The sequence below is a fragment of the Melospiza georgiana genome, chromosome 3 (genome assembly GCF_028018845.1).
Source record: "Melospiza georgiana isolate bMelGeo1 chromosome 3, bMelGeo1.pri, whole genome shotgun sequence".
In the NCBI taxonomy this organism is placed as follows: domain Eukaryota; kingdom Metazoa; phylum Chordata; class Aves; order Passeriformes; family Passerellidae; genus Melospiza; species Melospiza georgiana.
The window spans coordinates 86,569,803-86,589,756 of record NC_080432.1 but is presented as its reverse complement, the minus strand read 5'-3'; the positions used below and the strand labels follow the sequence as shown (position 1 = coordinate 86,589,756).

Sequence of the window (19,954 nt, the reverse complement as noted above, 5' to 3'; positions counted from 1 at the left end):
GATGTTTGTTGTTTGGTGTTTTTTTCTTAATTAAAAAAGAAAAAATCTTGATCTCTGCACAAATTTATTAGTATTGGTGTCTACCTCCAAAGAAAGTTATGGGCGATGGTTTTGGCCACTCCACTCTCAGATTACAGGTTATTTTTAATCCCATCTAGAGATTTGTAACTCTTTTCCAAGCGTGGGACAGGGAAACCAAGCCCATAACTGTGTTCCAAATATCACTCCTGGGACCTAAAATTAAATATTGCAAAATATTTGTCCACATGTTTTGCCTAGTTTTTACCACTGACATTGACCTTTACTTTAAATTAGTCCTCATAGTTACTCCTGAGACAAAAAAAACCCCATAAAGACATTAAGGAGACTGTTCATTCCCAGCTCGAATATAGTCTATTTGTGCTGTCTTAATGTTGAAGAAGTAATATGTACAGTGGGCTTTCTTTTCAGGCAGGAATGCGAAATACCAAACCCAAATGCGGACTGAGCCATGCTGCATTATTGCTCGGGACCAGTAGATGGCAACCACCCCTTGCAGTGTCAAAGGTAAGTGAGAATTGTTCAGGTAGGCGATGTATTAGGCGACAGCTTGAGCAGCAAAGCTCTGCTGCTCCACGCGAGGAGAAGGCAGAACTTGTATTTTTTACTCCTTCTTATACCTCTCCCTTTGGGAAGGGAGCAGTGAGTTGTCCTTTTCCAATCTCAGTTTTGACAAATTATAATTGTGACAATTCATTTGAGTAAACTATCTGAGCCTGCTCCTTGCTGCTAATGTCAGTCAAAAAAAGAACAAGACAATAGAAAAAAAAAGTCCAAAGCATTAGACTGCATTTATTAGACTACCTTAGCTTCCACAGGAATAGCCTCAAGTTCTTATCATTATTAATTAGATTCCTTATTACTTTAGGTGGAAGCAGTTAGAACTCAGTAACAATGAATCTGGGATTGGAAATATACTTCCCTCTAGGAATTGACTGAGGCTATTGACATACCAGTTAATTAATTCTCATTATATGAGAGGCCTTACAGAATTTTTTTTACATGATCAAGTTGGAAGACATTCTATTTTTTTTCCCCTACAACATTAGATTAAAAGTTATTCATTTCCAGGAGCAAGAACACTAAAGGTTTGAAAAAATCCCCTCCAAGAACCTTGCATTTACACTTCAGAACAGAAGTTCCTTCATTAAAACAGAAGAGTTAGAGAAATACAAGGATAACTTTACTAGAAGGACACTTAACTAGCGGTAGTCATATGAAATTTTCCTTTAGCGTTGTTTTAACCATATTTTGTACCTTTGTTTTCAGTAAGGATTGGTATACATAATACATGTGTTGATGCGCACAGGAGTGTCAGTAGTGCAGGGAAAAAAACCTAGACCTTTGAACCCCTAAAGGATTCCTGCATTGCCTTACAGTGTCATTTGCAATTTAAAGAAGAATACACTACAAATAGCTAAACCAGACAAGAAGAGCACTGTCACTTAGCAAAAACAAACCAAAATACTCTGCATTACTGGGATGCCTCCCTCCAAGTTCTCAACCACTTTGCAAACCATTAACTTGAAATGTGTTAATTTGCACCCTTGCAGTACAAGGTGTATGTTTATTCTCAGAACTCACACCTTTGCTGGGAAAGCTTAAAAAACCTACTTGACAGATAAAGTATAAGCTTTCACTTTTGTTGCAGCTACCCCTTGATCAGCTGTGAATTTCTATAAGGGACTTTGAAATTAGGAGAAAACCAGCTGGTATCCATTTCCTAGTTAACACTAGAGAGGTGATGTAGGAATAGCTCCTGAAATCCTTTACGAAACCCAGCAAACTTTTTTCATTGTTTCCTTAATCTAATAATAACATTTGTACTCTAAACCCCTATACTTTTTAATGAGATTTGAGAGCTTTTTTTCTTCTTTAAAAAACTTAAAGTCCTTGAACCTGATTATAAAATTTGAGCACCTTTATTTGCCTTAGCATGAAAAACTGTATGAGTTGTATCTGTTGCATTTGTTGTGGACCCATGAGTTCTGTTAAGGGTCCAGGAGTTACCCTGGACTCTTGCAAAGAATTGCAAAGCTAGTTAGATTTTTTTATTTTTTTTTTCAAAAAGGCAAAGAAAGAGAAGTCCAAATGATTTAGAAGAAATTTTTAGAGAAACAATATAAATACTGCTCTGTTTATAGTCATGCTTTTTTTAGCTCAAATATTTGAGAACAGATAGTTTTAAAGATTCAAGATCTGTGGTTGCTGTGAAGGGCAGAGAAAGGTGTCACTGCTGGTACTTATGACAGCAGAAGTTTGGAAGAGACCTCCAAGAACAGTAACTGTCCAGTAAAGTTTAGTTCATGTTCAAGGAATCCATGTGGAAGTTCCCTTCCACTCTACTTCGTACACATCTCAGATCACAACATACACCCTCATGCACTGTAATAGTCATATTTATGGCAGAACCTGCCTCAAGGTCTGGAATTTTATGTGTTAGGTATCTAAGTAAGGGTCAGAGGTATCTTCAAAAGCTTGTACCATGTTTCTGTCATGTGTGCATTGAAATGTGTGTAAAATGAGCTGTGACAAAGTGCTCTGAAGATTGTGGTCTGGTAGGAGTGTGCACACCTTATGTACAATGGTAAAAAAGCCCTGGAAAAATGTAATTGTAGCCTTTTCACGTTTCTCCACCTCCACTTCCTAAAGTTGGAAAAAGCTCATATTGCCCCCTACTGCAGTGCAGAAAAAGTGTCTCTGGACTGTGTTTGGCAAAACCTTTGTTTCTTTGATCAAGACACTGGAAATGTTCCTTGTTGAGCAAAGCCTTAGCATGTTGGCCAGCAGACTTGTTTGTTTGATCATGTTACGGTGAAGAATGAAAATACGATTGAGCACTGAGGCAAGCGCTTGTACATTGACTTTTCATCAAACAATAAAGTACAGATTTGCATGGGGACTTTGCTTACCTGATCCTTATTTCACATGCTGTTTGAGGCATGATTTAAAGGAGAGATAACCAGGATCACAGTCCAGCAATGTGCTGAGTGATTTTGAGGTCGTTCCTGATACTATCCATTACTATTGCTTGCAATGAGATTCAGGGATAATCAAACTTGGCATAATAAATTACCAAGATAAGATGGGTAATGAAAGAATGTGAAGTGCAGAAGATAGGTTTGTGCTTCTCAACAGCGTTCAGTGTGACTTTTGTAATTATTAACTAAACCTTAAAGCCTGAGGTAGTCCTTATTCAAATGCCTTAATCCTTTTTCAGATTCTCTCCTTACAACATCTCCTGTCTCCTAACATTTCCACAATGAGGGAAAGGAAGGCAACAGATCCACTCCATTCATCCACAGATCTGACTGAAGGGAAGGAGAAGTTAAGACTGAAACAAGAGGTCGGCCTGATTAGCAGCGTGTCATTAATTGCAGGTACCATGATAGGCTCAGGGATCTTTATGTCCCCTGAGTGGGTACTGCACCACATGGGGAACCCTGCCAGCAGCCTGCTGATCTGGGCAGCATGCGGTCTCCTGGCCATGTTTGGAGCCTTGTCGTACGCTGAGCTTGGAACAATAATTAAAGAGTCTGGAGGAGAATATATTTACATTTTGAGGATTTTTGGTTCCTTTCCTGCTTTCCTTTTCGCCTACACTTCTGTCATCCTGGTGAGACCAGCTGGTTTGGCAGCTGTCTGTCTGAGCTTTGCTGAGTACGCCATTGCGCCGTTCTACCCAGGGTGCTCATCTCCGCAGGCTGCCGTCAAATGTACAGCTGCTGCCTGCATCCTGATATTAACTATCATCAACTGCCTCAACGTGAGGCTGGCAACATCTGTTATGAACGTTTTTACAGCTGCCAAACTCTTGGCTTTGTTGGTGATCGTGGTGGGTGGGTTGGTGCTGCTTGCCAAGGGACAAACTCAGAGTTTTCAGAATGGTTTTGAAGGCACCACTGCAGGTATTGGGGCAGTTGGAGTGGCGTTTTACCAGGGGCTCTGGTCCTATGATGGATGGAACAACCTAAATTATGTAACTGAGGAACTGAAGAAGCCTGAGGTGAGTGAATGAGTGAGCAAGCTGGGTTTTACTTACTTAATCCTGCTGTTAATATGTTTGATTCTGTCTGTGATTGTGTTAAGAGTGGTAATCAAGGGATTTACAGTGAGGATGCCCCATCCCCAGAAGTGTTCAAAGCCAGCTTGTGTGGGGCTTTGAGCAATTTGGTGTAGTGGAAGGAACATTACATTCATTACATGGAGATTTAAACTAGATAATCTTTAAGGTCCCTTCCAATCCAAACGATCTTGTGGTCCTATAAAAGTCCTAAAATAATCCATTGACTGGAAAGAAATTATTAGGCAGCACTTGGATGCTTTGGAGATGAAGTTTTTTCTTAGTGTTTAGAGGATCTCACTGTAGACACCTAGATTTATTCAGAAAAGCACTCACTGCTATAATCCATAAAGGATTCTTAACAACATGTATTTTCTTAAAGACTTGATCCATAATCTATGCTTTAGAAAACTACTTTGTCTCTCTCTGTTCCATCAAGGGGCAACTTCAGAGCAAGCCAAGCCTCACTGGAAAGGGAATCTAACTCTGTGAACAATCCCCATCTTTAAACATCTATATTTTAGCATTGTGCAGTCCATGCTATAGGCACTGAAGTAGCATCTCACATCACCTTCTCTGTGCCATATTGCCCATTTTCACAGATCAAACACTGCAGCAGTGAACAACTCTTATTTTGCAAGAGTTGTGTGAGTGCCGAGTTTATAGAGTGTGCTGTGTACCAGTGCAGCCCATGAGATCCTACAGATCAAATGCAAATACACAGTTAAATATTAACCTATATGGCAGCAAAGATCCCAGGGCCACTCTCTCCCATAAGATTGTGAGCGCTGATATTCAGGCCCTTCCAGAGCGGAGACACCACCATTAGGAATTGCTGTATCTTGTCCTGTGTTGAGAATGGGGAATGAAAAACCTGATATTTCAGGTTCTTAGATGCATACAGTTGCCATTTCCCAGTATTTTCAGTTGCATAAGACACTGTTGATTTTATTGAGTCTTAAAATGATCCTGTGGTGTTCTAAGACACAATCCTGCCACTAAGAAAAAATAAATATTTCCTTCCTAGTGCAAATCCCCTTTGAGATTTTGAGATGAAACCCCTGTTTTGATTTAAACTGTAGAGTAGTTAAATGTAATACAACATACAGTGGAACTTTGTCCAGGGCAGTGAGGTGTTTATGGGGAGATGCAGCACACCAGGAGACATAACATACTAATAACAAATAAATCAATATTAAAATAATCAAAAAATATGCAAAAGGCATCTTAGGCAGCTACAAATCCAAATCTTTTTAATAAGATTTGGTGGGTTCTTTTTGTTTGAATTATTTTGTTTGGTTGGTTGTGGGTTTTTTCAGACTAACTTTGACTGCTGTGAAAGCTGCCATGTGAATCTCGATCTATGTCTTGTTCTGAGGAAAGGTTTAGGAAGTGGAGGTATTTCAATGAGAGATGTGGGTGGTGGCAAAACCAAATCAAACAAAAAAAGCACAGTGCTGCACCTAACACTGCTGTCATCCCTTTTCCAGGTGACCCTTCCCAGAGCTCTGATGATTGCCATTCCTTTGGTTACGTGCCTGTATTTGCTGGTAAACGTGAGCTACCTGGCAGCCATGACTCCCACTGAGCTGCTGTCCTCAGGAGCTGTGGCCGTCACCTGGGGGTGAGCTCTGCGTGGGGCAGCACGGGCAGCGCAGCTCTGAGATACACTGGTTCTCTCCTGAGTTTCAGGAGATCTAAATGTTATTCCCAGAGGGAATGGCAGCACTGCATTGGTCAGGCCATGTTACAGAAAAGAAAAGGGTGACTGAGGTGCTCAGAGGGCTGAATCACGTTGCTGTCTGAGAGAGCTGGGGCTGTTCAGCCTGGAGAGAGAAAGCTCCAGGGAGACCTTACAGCATTTTCCAGTGCCTAAAGGGGCTACAAGAGAGCTGGAAAGGAAGTTTTTACCAGGGCATGTAGAAGTAGGACAAGCAGGAATGGCTTCAAATTGAAAGAGAGTAGGTTTAGATTAGACCTAAGGAAGAAATTATTTACTGTGAGGGTGGTGAGGCACTGGCACAGGTTGCCTAGAGAAGCTGTGGATGCTCCATCCCTGGAAACATTCAAGGTCAGGTTGGAGGGGCTTTGAGCAACCTGGTCTAGTGGAAGGTGTCCCTGCCCATGGCAGGGACTTAGAAGAGAATGATCTTCAAGGTCCATTCCAAATTGTTCTATAATTCTAGGGTTCTATGAGGCCAAGGCTGACCAGCTCCATCTGGCCATGGTTTCCAAGGTGCATCTAGGCTGTCAAGATGGCACATTCCTTACTCCCCATTCCCTTTGTTTACACTGGGAACCTGTAACTCCCCCAACTCATGTTTTACCTCATGGAAAGTGTCCATAAGGGAGAGGTGAAGGTCACACCAGGAGCATCTCCCCACAAACACTGGGAATGCAGCGAGGGTACATATCCAGACTTGAAACTGAGAAATTTTGCACATTTTAGATATTTCCAGGAAAACTGTCAGGGCAATGTGCTGTCCTGCTAATGCAGAGGCAGTGGGTTGGGAGTGAGACAGGAGTCAACTGGCTGAATGCTCTCTACTTGGCACCTGGAATTTAGAGCAGATCAGAGTCTTTTGTCTCAGTTTCTCCTTCTGTGGGGAAATGGAAAATTGCACTGATCTCAACACCTTTGAGAGCTGTTATACACAGGTCAGGTAGCCTTTGGTAACTGCAACTTCAATTGGCTTGTGTTTTTCCAGAGCTGCACAGAAACAATTTCTGCCTTTCCTCAACCTGAAGTATTTGGTGACATTAAACAGTTTCTGTACAAGACGAGGAATTTAGGAAGAGAAGGAAGGGACCATCATGAGAGGTATAGACATCATCAATGATCTTCCACCAGAACATCCAGCCTTATTCTAAATATTTCCAAAGGCACAGAATCCCTGATAGCACTAAATGAGTTGTCAGACAGAAATGATGACATGGTGTGTCCACAGATTATGTGCTGCTCTTCCTAAAAAGTCAGCAGCAGCTTTGCTTCTGTGTGCATTTCACAAGATCTCCCATTTGAAGATCTGACTGAGCTCTTGCTGGATGTGTTCTCTAATAGCCTTTCACATCATTATGAGTAGGAGCTTTTAAAGATCTAGTGCTTTGTTTGAGCATGTCACAAAGCCTCACTAAGCTGCAGTGTCACGAACTTTCCCTGCACTTCCTTTCCCATCATTCCTAATTAACAAGTTATTTGTGAGCTTCCTCCTTTGTAAGGCATCTCCTTTTCCTGATTAACCTTTTCACCCAAGGGTGCAATTCAGGAAGAAATATTGAACTAGTGACAGGAAATCTGGGCACTCAAAGGCTGGGGAACAGGTAGGAAGCCAGTCTGAGGAGGAGGTGAAGTTTGTGGCTCACAAACAAGACATGCAGCTATTCAGGCCATTAAGAAAGAATGGGAGGAGCATAAAGAAGCCAGAGGAGGACTTGTCACATTTAAATGCATTTATTCCCTATATAAGAGGAAAACTGCCAGAAAGAAACATTGTTCAGTGGTGAGAGGTGCAGCCACAAAAGGAGCTCAGGAAACTCTTCCCAGCGTTTCTTTGATGACAGCGATTGAACAGCAACCACAGGTTTCAGTTTGCTTGTAAATAAAGTGATCTAAAAAAACATTTGAGTTTTGGCTTTTTGCCAATTAGATAAACAGTGTTTGTGTATGTGATAATTACCCCAAACACCAGCATTTATTACTCAATTAATACTCTTAATGCTGCTTCATTCCAGAAGACAATCTTCACTTTTAGGTGAGAAAATTATCATTCCTTCCAAATATTTACCTTGAACTCTGTAACTCTGCTACTTTTTCTGTTAAGTAGAAACAGAAATGTCTGAACATGTTGTAGAACCAAACATCTGGAATTCAAATAATTTTTTTTGGCTTAAGTCAAATTCACAGAAGAGCAGTATTAGGTGCATGTGGGATTAAAGGGTTAAAATCCTATGCATATTCAGGAAGAGGTTGTAATACAGAATATTTCTTCCAATGCGATGGGAACAGTTTTTCTGTGATTTCTGAGCTAATATTATTGGTTCTGATAGCAGTATCTTCAGGTGTTTTGCCACAGCTTCAGTACACAAAAAAGGTGGTTTTGCCTGTTGTGACCTCTTTGTACACCATTGCAGTGCAGACAGAATATATATATAGCAGGAAGAAAAGCTGTCAGACAAGACAAACTTCCAAGTCACTAAATATTATGGGAATTGCAAGAAGACTTTAAATCATTAGAAAGACTTCAGAAAAATATTCTGTACAATACAGAAACACTGGAGGGATGTAACCTGTCTGGTTCTACAGTGAGTATTCAATACATTTATGAACTGCATCTTGTGCTGTGAACTCTTTCCCACCTCAGGGACAAAGTCCTGGGCAGCTGGGCATGGCTCATCTCCCTGTCGGTGGCCCTGTCCACGTTTGGTTCCTCGAATGGGACGTTCTTCAGCGGAGGCCGCGTGTGCTACATTGCTGCCAGGGAGGGCCACATGGTGAGCACAAAGAAAGGGGTCTGGCTTGCTTCGAGCCACTTCGCCTTCCTGTGACACTAAAGCAGAGAGGAAAACACTGTGTATGTTCAACTGGAAGAGTGATAGCTCTTCAGGGGGTTTGTTCCTTGCTCATTAATCCCCATCTCTTTCAAATGTAAGGTGTCTTGTCACTGTCATATTTTCTGAAAAATCCCTTTGCCCAGGATTCTTCTCCTAGGAAGCTGAGGCCTCAGAAAAAAAAGAAAATAATAATTATCTAATTGCTTCTCCTGTGTTTTGCTGCTTTGGAATGTGGTCTGGAGATTGTTTATCCAACAAGTGATTGTTTGATTGGTTTCATGTGAATTGTTTTTACTTAATGACCAATCACCATCTGGCTGTGTTGGGACTCTGGAAGACGTCACGAGTTTTTCTATAGTATTTTGTTAAGCCTTCTGTAAGGATCCTTTCTCTATTCTTTAGTTTAAATATAATATAATATAATATAATATAATATAATATAATATAATATAATATAATATAATATAATATAATATAATATAATATAATATAATATAATAGCCTTCTAAGAACAGGGAGTCAGATTCTCAATTGCTCCTTCGTCTTGGGGACCCTGAAAATACCACAGTGTATGTTGTCTCTGGGCTTTCTTTTTCAGTTAAGTGCTTTCAAAAAGATAACATATTCACATCTAGTCTGAATTTTAAGAACAGCTTTGAAATGAACCACTCAAAAATGGCTGCATTGGAGCACCAGGTAGAGGCTGTGGGGTGAGCTAGTCAATATACCTGCCAGGAAAGGAGAACCTGGCCATGCTTGTGTGTTACAAAGCACCTTTGCTTGCACTGGGAGGGTAGCCCAGCACCAGCCAGCTGCCTTTGCAGCTGTTATACTGACTATACAGGTTGGTCTCAGGGGTGATCCAGCCTTCACATGGGTAGTCCAGCTTAGATGCAGCATAGGATATCTCTGCTCTTCAAGCTTCGTAGCAATTACAAGGTGATAGCAAGCCTTACATCTCTCCTAGCTTGGGTTTAGCATTGGTTTTGTTAGGTGGGCCAAATCTGGTAACCCAGTGGAGGTCAGGCTGCTGCAGTTCCCTCCTCCCTGGTCCAGCCAATAAGTCCAGCATGTATTCCCAGCAGCCACACACACACAAATACAGGTATCAAACATATTTATATACACACATACATACATACCTGTGTATCTGTGTATGCATTCAGAGCCAGCAGGGAACACAGAGCTCCACATACAGGCATACCTGGGGCTCACACGAACACCAGCACTAAGAACACCAAGGGCCTTTCATTCCCTCTCTGGCTGATCAGGGGTCTGTTAGTGAGAAATATATATAAAACATATGTACCGTGTGGGTCCCTCCAGCAGCTGGGCTCAGATACTCAGCCCCTGGATCCCAGTCTCCCCAGTTGCTGCTATCTAGGCTAACAAGTCCCCCAAGGTTGCTGCCACATCCCAGCTGCTGATACAGACCCCCCTCACTCACAGGTACACCTCCACACACACTTAACCACACTGCTCCACAAGGAGGAGAAAAAAGGCTGAGCTGCATTTGTCCTCTGTTTTGAGCAGGCCTCTTGTGTTCCTTCTGAATCTCTCTGCTTTTTTTTGGTCCTTCCCACCCACAGCATCTGGCATTTCTGTCCTCAAGTGTGAAAACACTGAAATAGGTTGCACACAGAGTTTGTGGATGCCCAGTCCCTGGAAGTTTGAGGCCAGGCTTGATGGGGCTATGAGCAGCCTGATCTAGTGAAAGGTGTCTCTGCCTACAGCAGGGTGTTGGAGTTAGATGATCTTTAAGATCCCTTCCAACCCAAATCATTCTGTGAATCTGTGATTCCCCACCAGCTCTGCTCCTGGTTCATAGCAGGGAATCTTTTATGCATATGAATGTCCAGGTTGGTGGAGATGACTTGAATGGTGGTTGCTGGTTTTGGTGGTTCCTGATTTCGGTGGTTACTGGTTCCTCAGCCTCTCTCTCTGAGGATAATGCCTGCTCTATCATGGCAAGCTCTGTGCTGAGCAGTGCACAGATGGTCTGGATCTGACCATACCAGACTATGAGCTGAATGCTTATGCCATTTCTCAAACACTCACCTCTAGCAAAGGTCCTTCATGATATTTTAGTTGGGAATTAAAAATAAAATAAAATAAAAATTTAAAAGCAGCCTTTCTCATTAAACTTTGCTAATGAAACAAACAATAAAGAGGCTACTAATCCTGAAACAAATCCTGGTGTAATTTATATTCACATAAATGTTTCAGGACTAGTTCTTGTCTCATTTTGCAGTCATCCCAAGAGAAGTCAAGCCCCAGAGAGACATGACAGGGCAGAAGAGTGGGCCCATGGCAAAAGGTCCTGATGGTGGTCAGGAAAGCTCTAATTTGACTCATTCTGTCACATCAGTAGTTTGAAAACCTCATTTTGCCTTCTCAAACTGATCATGCTTGATATGAAACCAGTGAGACACAATAAAAATACCCTTGAAGGAGTTTCCTGTATTTACACTCCTTGGAGTTGGTCTGGTTGTATATAGTGCTTATTTGCTGATTCTGAATGGCTCTGGCTGCAGGCAAAGCTCCCACCAGCAGCTGAGGGGGATGAGTAAGGAGCTCTGAGTCCATGAAATGATGATGCTTTGCTTTCTTTTTCAGCCAGACATTCTGTCTATGGCTCATGTGCGACGCCTCACGCCCTCCCCTGCTCTACTGTTCACATCTGCCATGTCTTTAGTAATGATAATATCAGGGAGCTTCACCAGCATTGTCAACTTCTTCAGGTATGTGTGTGTAGGGGTTTCTGTTTGCATCCCCTGTGCTCCTGGGTTTTACATTGCTTATAAGTATTTTCTTGCATTGTCCTTTTGAGCCTGGGCTATTGCTTTCTAACCAATACTGGGGAGAGGAGGAGGGAAGAAGGAAAAAAAAGAGATTGGGAACCAGCACCTTTGCAATGCATGAATGCTCCTGTCACTAGAGACTTAATGTGATTCATCCCCATTGAATCAGTAATGTTCAGATAATTCTAAAGTTCTCATTGTTTGTGCTAGAAAGGAAATTAATGGAGGAATTACTAAATTTATATCAATATTCACTTTTTTAATTGGAGATATGAACATCTGGAATCTGCAAGGCAGGACTGACATTTCTGGGTGATCTCACCCCAAGTTTAATGCTAATTTTTTTTTTCTTCTAGTTTTATTGCATGGCTTTTCTATGGAATGACTATTTCTGGGCTCCTGTATTTAAAAATCAAGAAACCAGAACTGCCAAGATCTTACAAGGTAAAGTAATAACATAAAACTCTCAAATATTTTCCTATATTGTTCAAATGACTATGAGAACATTTAGAGAAAAGAGCGAGCACTGGTGGCTTACAGATTCAATGTGGTTGTCCTTTTTTAATTTCAAGTTTTGCGTCAGCAACGTCAACAAGGGATGAGATAGTGTGAACATACAGGCAGAAGTCAAGGTGGAATTCTCTGCCTTGATAAGCTAATAATGCTCTGCCTCCTCACTATGAAAATATATCTACCATGTCCTCTTTCTTTCTAAAAGATTTAAGTGGTAAATGAAGGATAATTCTGATCAACATTGTAATCACCTGTTTATGCTCACAGACTGGGCAAACTCCTTGGAGGGTAGCCCAGGTGTAAGAACCTTGCAGAGGGAAAAATAACTTAGGTGGAGTGCCCCAAGTTCTTTGAGATGACGTAGGGACAGATTTGTTCCCCACAAAACAGATAAAAGGAGGGAAATGAAGAGTCACATGTTCTTCCCCTGATGTCATGAATGAGCTGATCTTCAGTGTTTCCTCAGTGACTGAGGATTATTAATGAATGCACAAACCACCCTCCTTTGAGGAAGGGTGGCTTCAAATTGAAGTTTAAATGCTTTCTGATCAGGCTTACAGAAACTGCCTCTGAGATTGCCTGTCCACCTGTCTTCAATACACGGATAAAACTTTTTGTGCAGGGGTGCTAAGGTACAGTTGATTTGAATACAATTGCTCTGTGTTTTATCTACAGCTTGGCTTTGAGATGCAAGATAGTAGGGAGACCAAGAACAGGCCTGGCACTAAACCCCGTAGTTTACATCTTCAGGTCTAGGAGGGCAGGAAAGAGGGGTTAAGGTGTGATATGGTGGTGTAGCTCTTGCAGGGATGTTCGGCCTTGGGGTGGGGGTAGGCTGGGAAACAGGATGTCTGGATTAATTGGTATTTCTAGGTAATACCTCAGGTTGCAGAAAGGTTTCATTTACAAAGCCTTCTGCAGAAGTTCCAGGGTTATCCAGACACACAGAAGCCCAGAATTACATGAGTCTTTATGCTGATGTTTTGCTTTCACAGGTCCCAATTATCATCCCCATAATTGTGCTGATGGCAGCTGTGTACCTGGTGTTAGCTCCCATCATTGATCAGCCCCAAATAGAGATCCTCTACATCGTCCTGTTCATTTTCAGTGGCATCATTTTTTATTTCCCACTGGTTCGCTTCAAGTACCACCCTCGCTTCTTACAGAGAATCACTTTGCACCTCCAGTTGTTGCTGGAAGTTGCTCCAACTACCAGGGATGCAAACTGAGATAACATCCTTCCTTCATGTGGCTGCCTGCACCTCATGGTTTATCCCTAGGCTTTCAAGGCTCAGAAAATATTCTTCTGTAAAGAGCAATGAGTGGAATGCGAGTGACACTAAATGTCCAGGTGAGATGGACTGCAGCTATGACTCCTTACGTTTCCCTAAAATTCTGGGGACATGTTTTTCTCCTTTTCAGCATTGCCTTGGCATTACATTTGTATTTTTCATCCCAAAAAGGGCTGTTTCTCAAGATCTTATCTCTTATTTCAAGATAAAATGCAGCAAAAGAGAGACAATGAAATATTATTCCTACAGCAGGCTGAGTCCCATAGCCATTTCTGGCAATGCCTTTAATTATTTACACCTAGTTCTGCCCACTGTGACTGCAGAGCTTCTCAATAAAGCAAGGGCTCACTGTGGCCACAAGAAATAAACCCTTTTTCACTCAGGTGTTCATTCTGGAAAGATTATGCTTCTTCCAGTTCCAGGCGCACAGTGACAACAGTCCTTTCTCTGTCTCAGAAACCATCCCACATCTCCCACAGAAAACCCTCTGACATGAGACAAGAAGTGCTTTAAAGCTCTGTCAGTTTACTCATTGAGAATGCACTTGTCATCTGGGATCCATCCATTCATTATGAGGATGCAGGCAACATCACTCAAGTGCCAACATTCACCCATGTCCTTCCTGTGATCCCCCTGAAGGAAAAAACCTTATTTTGTGACAAAGTGAGGGGAAAAAAACCCACCAAAAAACCCTAGAGCATATGTACCAGCAAAATACTCTGACTAGGAATTAAAAAACTACAGACTGAGCTATGTAGGAGAAGCGTAGCCAGCAGAGCAAGGAAACACTCTGTCTCTTTGGACTCAACCCCTGAAATCATGCATCTGGTGTTGGGCCCTGCTGCTCAAGGTGGAGTTGTGAAGACCACCTGGGCCCTTCTTTATAATGGCAGCTCAGAGCAGGGGTCACAGGCTGCGGCTTGAGATGTTCAGGCTGGACTTAGGGAAACGTGCCCCATGAGGGCAGTGTAGTGTTGGAGCAGCGTGCAGAGAGGTGGGGAGATCTCAATTCCCTTGCATTTTCTACCACAGCCATTTCCACCAATTTCTATGATTCTAAATGCACTGCACAAAAGTCACAGGCTGTGCTCTCACCCACACCTAGCACACTGAAGTCACTCTTGTTTCCCATTATCCTGAAGCACAGCTGGTTTTTTTCCTGCTCTCAGGGAGGGAGAGGTATTATAAGCTGTTTTCTTCACATTTTCCCAGATGGTTCCAGGATGATACCTGTCATAAGGTAAAAAGGTCTAGGAGTTAATCCCTAAAATGCCTTGTTAAAGTACTGAAAGTTAACTTTCTGTCAGCATTCTTCTATAGAACCTGCTACGATCCTGCTACCTTTTACCTAAGCTGCTATGATCCTAGAACACAGGTTACTTGATCCTCCAGGCCTCTTCCAGCCCATCTCAGAGTTGTGTATCTGATTACAATCTCATTCTGCAATGTCACTCCTCCTGCTCCTCTGAGTGGTGATACCAACAGCTACAGGAATGCACCCACAGTCTGTTTTTCCAAGTGTTAGGTATGATAATGGATAGGCCAGATGCCGCTCATCCAAATCCTTAGCTTACACAGTGTTTGGGAGGATTTCCTTCCACTGATTTTTACTGGAGTTGCCAAGAAAGGCTAGTGAGGGGATAATTTTTCCTCCTGAATCCCTTGACAATATAAAATTCTTGGGATGTGTCTCTTAAAGGAGGGGATGTTCTCAGAAGGACTGATGAGGTTAGGAGCTCTAGGTTGCCTTCCTCCCACTGCCCCAGGCTCTTCATCTGATGTCAGGGAAACTTCTTAAAGGAGCTGCATCTCAGCTACTTACCTAAAAATTAGAATAATACAATTTCTCAGATCATAATTTTTTTGAAACAATCATTTTCTTACCTATTTATGAAGCCTATCACACGAGGCTGTGCTCTAATAAAGAACATGAAAAGACTTAGCACTTTGAATAGATAGCCTTTATGTGTTATTGGTTTGTGAATGGATATAGGGGAGCTGGAAAGCTGCAAATATCATACTCTGCACCTATCTCATTTTCTATAGATATTACTGTAAAAAGATGTTCTTTTTTATTTATGTTGCCTAGGATTTGCAGGTGTTTATAATGCCAAAACAAGATGCTGAAAGCTCAGAGAGTTGAAAGATAATTACAATAAAATGGGCATTACAATGAAGTGAGTTAATGTGTCTGTTTCTGTTTCTCACCCAAGAAAAACAATTCCATAGAAATTTTACTGCATGATCATAAACAATCAGCATCAGGCTTATCTCTCCTTGGTCAGAAGGTTTAACAACGTGCGTGGGTGTTTATATGTGTGTACACTCATTTTTCAAAATGATTGCTTATCTATTCAACCCCAGGATATGTAAATTGAAATCCCTTTTTCCTTCATGAGACATTTACAATGGAAGTGCCAGGAAGAGGCAACACATCCTTACCATTTATTCCTGCAGCACAGTGACAATGTGACAGTGGACTGAGCTCTGTACCTGCAGCTTCTACAGGTTATCCTACAAGATCTTATTGGTCCTGTCTTTTTCCAAAGCTCCAGATCCCTGTGACCTATGCTTAGACCCTTTCTTCATGGGCTCAGAGGAAAAATGGACTATCAGCATTGACCCCAAGATAATCATAAGATCTCTACTTCACCACTAGACCCTGAGTATAATTGAGTCCCATCCTTCAGCTGGCAACCTGCTGGGAACTTTCCTTTGGTGCACAAAGCTGAATGTATTCTGGGCTTTTTCCTGACTTCTTCAGAAGCATCAGAGATGGACTACACCTAGGGACAGTAAAGGACAGTCCAGTGTGTGAGAGAGCACAGAAAATCCTCTTTTGGTGATCTTCTAGTCAGTCATGCTCATATGCCCAAGTTCAAATGATTGCCATATGTCGTGATTGAGGACAAATTTCTGATTGGGTGGCACAGAGCAGAATTCAAAATAACTTTTATTTTCCTCTGTTCAAGAAACACAGTTCACCCACTTAGACTGAGTGGGTTTATCTGAACAGTTCTCAGCCAGAGGATTTGGTGTTTAGTCTCTCTTGCTCTTTACTGGGACATAGGAAATAAAAAAGACCTCACTGAACTCCTTCAGCAGGGTTAACTTGCTCTCCAGGTCATCACACTTAGGGGATGAAATAAATATAGTCAGCTTTGGGAATCACAGACAACTCCAGTGTGGGTTGGAACTGACCTCTGGAGGTCTCATGTCCAACTTCCTTCTCGAAGCAGGACTATTATCATGTAAGGCTGTTTACCTGTGCCTCTGTCTCTTCATGTTTTGGAAAACACTGAGGATGGAGAGCCCACCATCTCTGCACTACTCTCTGGATAAAGAAATTTTCCTGAAGTTCAATATGAGCATCTCAATCTGCAGCTTGTGGCTGTTGCCCTTCCCTGTATCGCCTTTTACTGCCAAAGGTGGTTGTGGTTGGTTCTATCCTTTTTGAAACTCTCTTTTGTGGAGCTGTAGGCTGCTGTTATGTTGCCTCTTTTGGCCAGACTCAAAAAGCCCAACTCAAGAAGCTTTCTCATGTAGGCAAAGTGCTCTGGACCTCTGTCTTGGGAGCTCTTTGCTGAACTCCCTCCAGTTCCTCTGCCTTCCTTTTAAACTGGGAAAGGGTCAGAAAATTGAATACAACATTCCAAGTGTGCCTCCACAGGTGTCAAGTCTACAGAGACACTGACATCCCTTAGTCTGCTTAGGCACCTTTCCTAATGCAGGCCACTATGTGTAACCCTTTCAGTCAGTCACTTCTGAGAGCTTCAGCTGACTGAGTTGAAGGCAATGGAAAACCCTTACTTTGTACAGTTGGTGCTTGAAGGCAATGGAAAACCCTTACTTTGTACAGTTGGTGCTCTTATTAGAAACTTTGTCTAGGCTGTGATAAATCCAGCATCAGGATGACTCAGTCTAGCAGTGCAGGGGGATCTACATCTTGCACTTTACCATTTATTGATGAGTTAGTTGGATACTCTCAGGGTCTTTATGCATGTGACTCATTCCTCATGAAGGAGTGCTTTTGCTAAAAATGGATGCACACCCACAGTCATACAATAAATGGGTGGTCTTATGTTTGTGAGCTAGCAGTGAGATTAATGGCTAGTGAAATAGCCCATCTGTTTCTGGAATCAAGCTACCATGTCATGTTTGTCCTCAGAGACAGTGAACCCTATGGCTTGAGTGTCTGGCAGATAAATGACCATCTTTTCCTTCTAAAGCTTGGTCATCAGTTGTTACTGTTTAATTTAATGGACTATGGCCTGCTTTCCATGCAGTGACATGAAAGGCAGCAGGGGAGCTGAGGACAGGGAAAATGAGAAGTAGCTTGAAAGAGAATTACTATACATTACAAGTCTTGGCTTGTCTGTCTGAATTACCTATGTAAAATCCAGACATGGAAAACACCCAAACAGCAAAGACATATTCTATCATTTCAAAAGTTCTGAGTTCCAGGCACTTTTTTTTTTTTTGCTTAGCAGTAATTGATTTCCTTTCTGTTTGTACATTCTGGGCCTCTTCTTCAGTTCACAATCTGTTTTTCCCACACCATAACTGTGTCATTAACGAAGCAGAGCAACAGGCCAGCCTTTTTTCATTGCTCTGTCAGTGGTTGCCAAACATCATCAACAGGTCATGATTCCCTTGAAGGGAGGGCACCAGAATGCACACAGATTTCCAGTAGAAGGTACAGACCCTGGCACAAGGAGCACCACCAGTTCCTGAATTAGGAATCCAGAGCTGTCCCCAGGATCTCTCAGGGTATTGGATCTGCTGTCCTCTTCCCTTTGCTGTGGCCTTACTCCAGGGCTCTGAGTGCTCAGTTTTCCACTCACATCCCACTCTGTTTAAAATTGGGTTGAGACTTCAGCCTGTCTGAGCTGTTGTGAATTTTAGTTCATTCACATTTGTAAATAAAAGGAAATTTCATCTCACTGAAGAGGAAGCAGGAGGATCAAATGATGCCAATAATCTTTCTTCCTAGGCCAAGTAGTCCCTCTTACCTATACAATCTATATTAAGTGTGCAGCAGCTGCAGAAAATACAGAGTGTCATTCTGGCTGAAGGGCCACTCTGCAAGTTGTTGCAGCTGAGCCACCCCTTTGGTGTCCCTGGATGGCTCCCAGTTCCCTGGGCCATGTGGGCACTCTGCAGGCAGGAGCCATGCCTCATGCCCAGCAAGAAAGGACAGAGGAGTGTGGATGTATTTGAGCACACTCAGGTGATGCTGCAAACCATCCCAAATACCAGGGCCCTTGGGAACCCCAAAACCTGCAGAGTGTCCTTTGGAGCAAGACAAAAAGCTTGGACCAGATCCTGCTGCAGGTTCCTACCAGGATTCTTTGGTACCAGACACATGAGTAGGGCCATGGGTAAAGAAGCATATGGTGACTTTTCATTCCCTTGGAGCTGCCTGGACTCCAGGCCACTGTGGCAGCAGAAATGGTCCTTAAAAAATCCCCTGCAGTCTTCATCAGCTTTCCAAAGGGTCCTCTCACCCCATGTCCCCTTGGATCAAGCTTTCCTGCTCCTCCTGCCCTGAGGGCTGTGCTGGCAACCTGCCCAGCAAACCCCAAACCCCTGCCTGTTTTTCCACTCTCGTTTAGTTTACTTTCTAAAAAAAGTAGCATTCCTCCGATTTACAAATGGAGCTCAGACAGCACCAAATTACTTTACCCAGGAATCTTGAATATGGGCAAAGGACAGGGATGGGGGGATTTGGAATAGACATTGGCACATACAGGAATGGTGGGGAAGCCATTGCAATCATTTTCAGCTGGAACCTCAGTTTAAGGTTGGCTTCTTTAAAATCACAGAATCATTTAGGTAGGAAAAGACCTCTATGATCATTATCATCAGTCCAACCATTAACACAGCATGGCTAAGCCACCACTAAACCATGTCCCTAAGCATATCTACACATCTAAAAAACCTCTCCAGGGATGGTGATTCCACCACATAGGTGGGCAGCCTGTTTCAATGCTTGATTGTTATCACTATAGTGCAAGAGTTCTATAGTCATTACATTACAAAGACTCCATTTTACCAGAGTTTCATACCTCCTTGATGTTTCTTGTAGGCAACTCCTCCAGGCACTGACTCTCCTTTGTCCTCACAGCAGCCACTGACTCCAGTTCCCTCAGCCAACCAATCCACTCTTTTATAACACTCTGCTGATTGGCTGCAGCTGTGGCCTATTAACATCAGACCTGCTGCTAATCCTTAATTGGCTCAGCTGCAACTCCTTAGGGGGTAAGATTACTTTCTATACTACTTTTATTTGCTTATGTTCTATCCCTCCACAATTCCCCCTTTTTCTTTTAATTACAGAGTTGCAGCATTTCTAGAAGGATATGTCCAAGTAAATTAACATTACGATGTATTTCATTCAGAACTTAACAGCTATACAAATGTTGAGACAACATATTATAGTACCAAATATATATATATATTTCAGAGTGTTGGTTCAGTTCTGCAGCTTTTCTCAGTTTACAAAATACTTATCTTAAAAATATTTTATAGCTGCAATTGACATATTTTACCAATAGTTTAGTATTCATGTCCTTTTCCCCAAATCACAGGGTTACATAGTTGAGTCCTTTTTCCCAAATCCAGGGAGCCATATAGTTTAGTATTCAAGTCCTTCTTCCTGAATCACATCGGGATCACCATTTGTTGTCATTATG

The 19,954-nt window shown here is 42.2% G+C and overlaps 1 protein-coding gene across 1 annotated transcript; it reads left to right on the top strand.

Annotated features, from left to right (window-relative positions):
• The first annotated feature begins 3,301 nt into the window (after positions 1–3,301).
• On the top strand, positions 3,302–13,196 carry LOC131081816 (b(0,+)-type amino acid transporter 1-like). Its single transcript, XM_058021147.1, has 6 exons — positions 3,302–4,045; positions 5,593–5,726; positions 8,464–8,593; positions 11,270–11,394; positions 11,811–11,898; positions 12,963–13,196. Exons 1-6 carry the CDS (start codon positions 3,302–3,304, stop codon positions 13,194–13,196), a joined length of 1,455 nt encoding a protein of 484 aa, XP_057877130.1.
• Positions 13,197–19,954: the final 6,758 nt, after the last annotated feature.